The sequence below is a fragment of the Coffea arabica genome, chromosome 2c, assembly GCF_036785885.1.
Source record: "Coffea arabica cultivar ET-39 chromosome 2c, Coffea Arabica ET-39 HiFi, whole genome shotgun sequence".
In the NCBI taxonomy this organism is placed as follows: domain Eukaryota; kingdom Viridiplantae; phylum Streptophyta; class Magnoliopsida; order Gentianales; family Rubiaceae; genus Coffea; species Coffea arabica.
In genome coordinates, this window is record NC_092312.1 from 112,263 (window position 1) to 121,468 (window position 9,206).

Sequence of the window (9,206 nt, forward strand, 5' to 3'; positions counted from 1 at the left end):
ATTTTCCCCAATTGTTAGCTAAAGAATGCCTTTTGTGGTTCCTCAAAAAAACGCACATAATTATCAAATTCTTTCCAATTAATTGTTCGTTAACTGATTAATAAACTCGATTTTTACTTATTACGTAACGAATCGCATTTAGCTATCCCCCTCTTACAATTATTGACATATTTGGACTTTCCAACTAAATCGCAATTACTTATCGATTTCTTGTAATTGCCTTATATTAATTATTGGCACATGCTTTTTTTTTTTTAGAATGAGAGGGGGTTTATTTGGTATCGATTTTACGTAAACAATCAACAATGTGGTGCGCTTCCGTTGGTGTCATTTATTGTTTGTCCACGCCGCGCACCGCATTTGATTATCGATTCTCCGTTGTTAATTTTTATAACTATTTATTTATCTCTTTTTATTTGGATTCCCTTTTTTTAACCAATAAATCACGTTTAATTACCAATTATTTATTCTTAATTGTTAATGACTTATTAATGATGCCATTTTTTCCCTTTCTCAACAATAGATTGTGTTGCCAAAAAACTTGATATCCCGGTTCTTTACAATTATTACTACTTTCCCTTTGTTTCCAGATAAATTGCACTTATTAATAATTACTTTTTTTTTGCAATAATTGCTTATATATTATCTTTTTTTAAAATTGCTTTTGTTATCCTTCAATTGTGAAAATTTTACACTTCAATTGATTTTACCTGGTCACGCCACACACCATGCTTAATTATTGATTCCCAACTATTAATTGTTATAATTATTTGCTTACCTATTTTTATTTGTGTTCTTTTTTTTTGTTAGCAAACAAATCATATTTGATTACCAACTTTTTAGAATACATTGTTAATAACTGATAAATAATACCATTTTTTTTATCGCCATTTTTTGTTACCCAACAACTGGCATTTAATTCATAACTTTTTTGCAATTATTAGCAACATTTCTTTTCTTGTCAGAGATATCACATCTAATTTCCTTTTTTCCAAATTTCATTAAGAAAATGTCCTCTTTTGTTTTGGGTTGCCCAACAAATGGACTTTAATTATCAGTTTTTTTCAATTACTCTTTTATTAATTCGGTTCTGATTTGGCAGTTTTATTGCTACAAAAATCACATTTAATTGCTGGCCTTTTTTAGTATTAATACTTTTTGTTACCCACAAATATCGCATTTAATTACCAATTCTATGTAGTTATTAGCCAAGAAATATGCTTGTCTTATTCTTTTCTTTCGTTACTTTTCCTGTCGTAACCAAACTCCTTATTGCTAATCTGATTGACTCATTTTTACAAACAAGCCTGCATCTTGTTTGTTTAGTTCTAGAGCAAGCTTTCTCGAGTTCCTCATCAGTCACTACTTGTCACCAGCCTGTTTCTGCCGACAAGTGACTGTACTTGACCTGATTAATTGCTACCTTAATTTTCTATATTACCCATCCCTTGTGACTATATTTACGATTCTACTCCATGGACCTTGTCGCCTTTTGTCCTTTACTTGAGGTTATGTTTGTAAATCTATAAACAACCGTCATTTTTCGCCATTGTCTACCATCAGCTTCTTTTTGCTGCGGTTGATTGACATTGTTTGGTGTTTTGCATTTGCACAATGGATACAGAGTTTCTCTGGTTTTCCGCGGCGGATTTTCTACTGAGCATCATCATGAACAATGGTAATTGTGCACCCGCTGCATTCTTTTCTCTATTCTAAAACTCTTGTTTCTTTGTTAGCCAGAGGGAACTACCTCATACCGATTGTTCTTCGTTTTCTTTGGCTGTTTTGAACCTTCATTTTCCCTAATTTATCAGTCTGGTTTTAAATTGCATTGGTGCTGTCGTTTTTGCTTTCCTGGTGAGCATGTTGGTTTTATAGTTCGGCTTAATTTGTTGTTCTTTAACTGTTTATATATTTCAAAGATTGCTATCAGGCTGCTTTGCTTTTTATTTCTTCCTTGCTTCTCAGCTTTCTAATGCACTGGTTCAACTATTTTTCCCCTTTTTTTGTCTGCCCCTTCTAAATTATTATCACCGAATTAGCTTCTATTTTTCTCTCCCATTTTTTTCACCTTTTCTTATGACCTCTTACATGATTGCCATTTCTTTGATAGTTTCTGCTGCTATTCACTTCTGCGGTGTTGAGCTTCTTCGTGTTCACAGGTTAGCTCTTCTGATTTTGTTCTCGTTTTGCTCTTTTCTCTATATTTTATCCTTAATTTGTGCATCTTTGGGATACATTTTCTGATGCATCAGCACTTATGGCTTGCTCCAGCTTTTCCTTTTTTTAGTTTGGGACTTTTTGACTTCCTGTATCTTTTGTGATCCTTATTCTTGCATATACGTGTTATTCTATTGTTTCTGCTGCTATACTTACATGCCTGATTATTTTTTATGTAAGCATTTGTTCTTTGCTCGGCTGCCGCTATTAACTCCTTCATCTCTTTGTGTTCGCTTGTTTTTTGCCTGCTCTGCTTTCTGCCAGTTTTCGATTTACATTCTTTTTTGCTAAGTTAGACATTCCTTTCTTTATATAGTCCTTCGACATTTTTTGCTCTTACTAAAAAACGATGGATGGAAATGCTACTCGCAGCAAAAAATACGCAGAAATGCCATCTTCGAAAAAAATGCAACTTCTGCAACGCCGGAAAGAAAATAGAGCTGCCAAGAAAAAGAATGCGCATTTACTCCCACGTATTCGTAAGGTTCCACTAGGTTATATGGAATCGGGTGTTTCTTTCCCTGATTCGCATCATGAAACCCTTGATGGTGCGAATCACTCTTCTATGCATAGTGAAATCTTAGGAGCCGAGGCCTTGAAGAGCGGTAATGACAATGCTGCTGTCATTACTGAGGCATTACAATATATGTCCTCTCATGAATCCGCTCCTTTTATTCCTCGCGTCCATTCTGCTCCCTCTTCTCAGACTGCAAACGACATAGCGGGAATCTGATATTTGATGTTATTCACTTTTGTGAACTACAAAAACAAGTTCTTCTGCCTTGGACCGTCCCCCTACCAGATCTATTGCACATGAATGCCATTGCATCAAGAGGTCAAAATACCGCTGTACCTATCTCATATCCTCATCTATATAGTATATTATTTTTAATGTAACACAGTCATTTGATGACAGATGATATCCACATGGCCGCTACACACCAGCAAGTTACTTCCTCGCTAAGACCAGATTTCTGTCAAGATCTATCTGATTCAGTGTGCTTTTATCAAATCTTTAACTCCGCAACTCCAAACAGCTTGGTAAGCTATTCTATGTTTACCTGTATTCTCTTTTTTCATCTCAACTTTCTCGCAAGCAATTTCCTTTTGTTTCTGCATATCTTCTAATCTGCACCTTTTGATGATAGAAAATTCCGCGCTTTGTTGATCACTTCATCAATGATATCAAGACTCCCATGTTACTTATCAACACTGGACAAAAAACTACTCAAATTGCTGTAAAGCATAAACGCCTTCACCGAAACTGGAGAGATTTCGTTCTTCAACATCAATTGCAACACAATGAAACTCTGGTATTTGTTCCGGAATCTGAAAATATATTTACAGTTTTAATCTATGTTTTCAGAACCGGACCGGATAGCGACTCGGCCAAGATCAGGGGTCAGGGGTCAATGGGTTCGACCGGGGGTCGATAGGGGTCGAACCGGATGACGTCATAAATAAAAATTATTTAAAAATTAAAATATTATATTTATAATATCTAATAATATATTGATATTAATAAAGGTATATTCATATATATTTGATGTTTCAAATATATTTAACAAGAAAATATAAAGAAATTAGAACAATTAAGTAGCAATTTATATTATTTAATAAATATTAACAAATTTAGAATTAAAATTATGAGTTTAATTGAAAAATAACATCAAATTTTAGGACAATATTTATAAAGTATCAAATATTTGAGGTATATCGATAAGTTTTAACAATTTAGGGGGTCAAAACATAATATTATAAAGTTTGAATTTTTTTTTTAAAAAAATTACTATTGAACCGGAAAACCGGTTTTTTCCGGTCAAACCCGGTTTTTGACCGGCTTTGACCGGGTTTTAAATTTCCGGTTTTTAAATAAGACTCGGACCGGCTACCTGGCCGGTTCCCGGTTCGACCGGTTCGACCGGCCGGTCCGGTCCGAGTTTCAAAGCAGAGGTTTTAATCTTCGATGATACCGGAGTTGAAAAATATTTTCCTTGGTATCACATATTCAATATTTATTCGGATGCTTAATGAATTTAGCTGAACCGTGCAGTGTAATTTACCTATCGATTGAATACATTACTGGTAGTTTCTACTTCTTCTTAGCTAAACCAAGCAACCACTACCCCACGATCAGTGTTAATGCATTGATTCTTCTTTGAATTAACTAATTTTACAAAATTAATTATTCAACTGGGCATTACTGGGCATCACTGCTTTCACCCACCGCGCATAGCGCGGTGATCCCCTCCTAGTTCAGTATATAACAGTGTATGTAAGAAGTCATCAGTGCTTTCGGTTTGTGCGGTGGAAAAGTCGTCGTCGTAAATATCAATGGACCAATGCCGCACTTGATAAGTTCCTACATTTGCTAAGCTAAAGAAATGTGCGTGTCTAGAATCCGGAAAAAGGTGGCCGCTGGGTTGTGTGCAAAATTGCTGTCATCTACGAGTCAGAAAGTTGAAATCCTGTGATTGGAAAATCTACAGGAGAGTCGGAACTTCATTTATTTCCCTAAAAAGAGTCGGAAATTGAATTTGAATTGATGGACAGCAAATGAAATCTTGTCATTGCGAAAAAATCAGATGTGTGACACGTTAAACATCATTAACGTAGGAAGTCTAAACAAAGCAATCTGTAGGGAAATTTTTGTCCAAGGAGAAAAAAATTAGAGTCCCCCAAACTTCCCATTTTTACGACTAAACAACTACTATCAAGCAAGGTATTTTTAATCTTGCATTTTTTTGAAAACATCAATAATAATTTTCCTTGATTGAACCATTTTCGAGGTTGTGAGAAATTTTTTTACATTCGTTAGGCATTGGCTTAGTTTAGAAATCTAATAGACAATATCTATAACTATTCTACTCTTTTGGGTTAATTACATATACCTTTTCGTCAAATTGCAATTACACCCCCTGGGGTTTAAAATATTACAGCCACCACTTTGACTTGATAGGCCTTAAACGCTGTCATATTAGGACGGTAGTAAACATGGCAGCTGTCGAAATGTGATCAGTGGCCCTCAACTTCGCACGCCGCATTCAGATGTTTATATCTCAATTCTCAAACTTTAGTCTAATTCAACCAAAACGAACTTTTAGAATAAATTTCCCAGCTTAAGAGGAAGAAATACAAAGGAAGGACAAATTCCCTAATTTGCTTGTATGTGGTTTTGCAATTGTATACGTCGTTGCTTTGATTGCATAGCCTTTAGGAATGTCTTTCAATTGAGTCATACAATAGGGGGTTTAGAACTCAAAGAGAGAGAAAGAAGGTTTAGAACTCACAGAGGGAGAGAGAGAGAGAAGAAGAAGAAAAAGAAAAGGGTATTGCAAGAGATGAAAGGCAAATAAGAATAGAGAGAAGAGAAAGATACAAGAGAGATGGAAAGGCAATGTCGCCATTTTCTTTATTTTTAGTTTACAATCTAATTAGGATTTCTGGTTTTTTTTTTTTTTTTTTTTACCTTTTTCTGAGAAAAAATGTAAGATTAGGGTTGTTCAGGGAATTTTGTACCATTTTTTATCTTGCCTCAGTCAGTAGATGTCAGCTTTTTAATGGGGAGGGTTTGTGTGTCATGGAGGTGTGACCGTGGATCTGTTTGGAATCTCAAGTTTTTAACAAGTTTGTATAATACTAGTTTTTTAACAACTTTTGCCATACAAGAATCCTAAAAAACTTATCAAAATTTTTCACCTACACACTCCAAAATAATACACAAAAACTTTCCCTTCAACTTTTCTTCTTTTTCCTCCCTCACCCAACCCACCATGTACTCTGTCGCCGGCCACCACCTCCACCACCGCTTCCGGCGCCGGTCACTATTCCAGCCGCCACTGCCGGCCGTCCTCTTTTTTTTTTTTCTCTCTCTCCCCTCTCCCTTTGACCGATCTGTTGGTTTCCAAAACCTCTTTTTTCCTTTCTCCCTTCCCTCTCCCCTCTGCCTCCCAGGCCACCTTTGCGATTTGGTCGCACTACCAGATCGCAGCTAGCAGGAGGAGAGGGGGAGAGACAAAGCTAAAAAAAAAATTCAACCCTACAACAACTCTGGCGTCGGAGGGCGAGGGGGAGGGGAGAGGAAAGGGAGAGGGGGAAAAGGGGAAGAGAAAGAAAAAAAATTTTCCTATGGCTGCTAGGCGACCAAGGTTGCTGATTAGGGGAGGAGGAGGGTGGCAAGAAAGGGGGAGGAGAGTGGGGAGAAAAAATGAAACAAAAAATCCTTGACTGCAACCTGCAAGTTCTCTGGCATCGGAGGCCGTCAGGGAGGGGGAGGAGAGGGAGAGAGGGAGAGGGAGAAGAGGGGGAGAGAAAAAGAAGGGCAGAGAGGGAGGAGAGGGCAGAGGTGCCGGGGGAGAGAAAAAGAGTGGTAGTGGGGCAGAGAGGGAGAGGGAGGAAGGGGCAGAGGTGCCGGGGGAGGGGGAAGGGAGAAGAAGAAGAGAGAAAAGAAAAGAAAAAAGAAAGAAAGAAAAAGAAAAATAAAGAAAAAAAATTTTCAACCTAAAAATTTTTCTTACAACTTTTACAGTAATTTATAGTAAAGTTTTAGACAAACACCCAAAAAACTTACATTCCAAACGGAGTGCGTAATATTTCAAATCACAGAAAGCGTAATAGTAATTTGGTGAAAGCACAAGGGGCAAATGTAATTAACCCTTACCCCTTTTGACAAATAATAACCGCAAACTTGATTTAAATGTATTATCCTGCATTAACAGTGCTACCTAGGACAAGCCAACCGAGAGGGATGAATAAGTTGATATGCTTATGTTGTGTTTGGATCGCAGTTTTTTAAGTAAAATTTTTTTACATATTTAGTAAATATATTTTTTTAATTATTTTTTTAATTTCACATATATTAAATTGTTACACTAAAATTTTTACAAAAAATTCAAAAAATAGCAATTCAAATGGGTTCAAATAGCTTAACCTTTCCAACACACACTCGAGTGCATGTCTTTCGATAGAGAAAAAATTAAAAAAATCTGAATATATGTTTTTCGATAAAAAAAAATCTAAAACTCAAAGATAAATAGACATCTTCTTCTTCTTCTTCTTCTTTTTTTTTTTTTTTTTTTTTGTGTAAGCGAGATGATTCAAACCTGAGATCTATTACTTACATTTCTTCCCCCGTACCATCCAACCCATCCATACTCGTCAAATCTTACACCTTCCACTCCATGTCTTTCTGTGAGAAAGAGAAGGGTCAGATTATAAATTGATGGTGTAAGAGTCAAGAGTGAAAGGCGCAAGTGACAAAGTTGAGTGATTAATGGTATGTCTAGCGGCTTGAACTCGAAAATTTCATCTCTTTTTTTTCATGGTATAGTTATGCACTGTTATGATTATATATGTGACTGCTTCCAGGTTCATTTGGTGCCAAATTCTCCAATATTTTATATTGTTATGTAAAAATATGATTTTTTTTTTAGTCCTTATGTAATGGAGAATTTAAAAATAAAATTTTTATCCTATCTCTAGGGAATAAAAAACCTAAAATTTTGGATTTTACCTTTTTAATATGTAATCTACTGGACCTTCAAGTTTCGCTTGTTTATCATGCATTCCATTGACTTTAACAGCTCCAATAGATGGAAAGGTCAGAAGTATGCATGTTAATCGATAGAGTTTTGATTGGATTTAATTGATTCAAATCCAAACCTGCTAAATTTATTTTGTCTAAACTCTAAATAGAAAATTTAGACCCGACCTCTTAGATACCCATGAGTATCTTTAATTTATAATAAAAATAAATTCCAGACAATAAAACATATGAAATCCAAAGATAATAAAAATAAATACCAATTATCACTTTCAATAATAATATACATATACATACATGCATGCATATATACATACGCACACACATTACACGTTTATGCATTCAACATTTAAACTTGCATGTTTTTTAATTTCATATACTCTTTTTTTCATATAAATTATAACCAACTTATCAGATGAATTCACATATCCACATTTTTGCCTCTTGCATTTAGGTACTTTTTCAAATGAGTTTCACTCTTGCTAAAAAAAAATTAACACTTGCTACTCTCTTAATAAGTGTTCAAAATTAACACTTGAGGCTATCCCAAAGCTAAATAGATTGTAGATTTGAGCACAAAATATACAAAATTAGACCTTACCCAAATTCATGTTTTTTTTTTCACAATATTTGAATTCTACAGGGTTTGGATTTGAAAGTTGAATCCAAATCCAAGAAAAAAAAATAGGATGATATAGGTTGGGTCTAGGTAACATTTGACCTTTAGTGAATAGTATAACTTGTAGAAATTGGGAGTTAAAAATAGACAAATAATTGTTGGAGGACTAAAAGCGCACAAACATAATAGCTTGAGGGCCAATTACGCATTTTGCACAAAATAATGAAGGCTGCCTTTGATTCAAGGGATTTGGTTATGTAAATTATCAATTTAAAATATATTTTAATAATTGATATATTTTTGGATGAATGTTAATAAATGGGAAATTTGCATAAACCTTCCCTGAGGTTTTTAACACTAGCACTCACCTCCCTTATGATTTAGAAAATAGTACATACTACAATACTACCCTTGAATTTAAGTATTGTGTTGCAGATTCAGTCCATGCCAGAAAAGTTACCATTAAATTTTTTTTTTAAGAAATGAGATGAGAAATTTGTACCATATTTGCCCTTCATGCTGCTTGCCAAGTTGTATTAATAGAGGAATGACAAAATATGAAAAGTTATTAAGAATTAGTAAAATTCAAGGGGTATCACTAACGGTTAGTTAAATGACTATATATCCAACTTTTTGTAGCAAAATTTTTTTTGAAAAAATACATGTCACTTTTAAAACTCTCTATTAGTAACGTGAATAGCTATTTATGGGGGTAACACAACTGCTTATATTGTTAGCTCCAATTATATACAAAAAAAAAAATCGCTGAATAATTAGCTAATTAACAGCAAACTTAAACATCACTAAAAGTTACTGAACATGAGA

General features: G+C 34.7%; 1 protein-coding gene across 1 annotated transcript; it reads left to right on the top strand.

Annotated features, from left to right (window-relative positions):
- The first annotated feature begins 1,597 nt into the window (after positions 1-1,597).
- On the top strand, positions 1,598-3,232 carry LOC113728231 (uncharacterized). Its single transcript, XM_027252796.2, has 4 exons — positions 1,598-1,678; positions 2,114-2,162; positions 2,593-3,055; positions 3,137-3,232. Exons 1-3 carry the CDS (start codon positions 1,615-1,617, stop codon positions 2,951-2,953), a joined length of 474 nt encoding a protein of 157 aa, XP_027108597.2. The 5' UTR covers positions 1,598-1,614; the 3' UTR covers positions 2,954-3,055; positions 3,137-3,232.
- Positions 3,233-9,206: the final 5,974 nt, after the last annotated feature.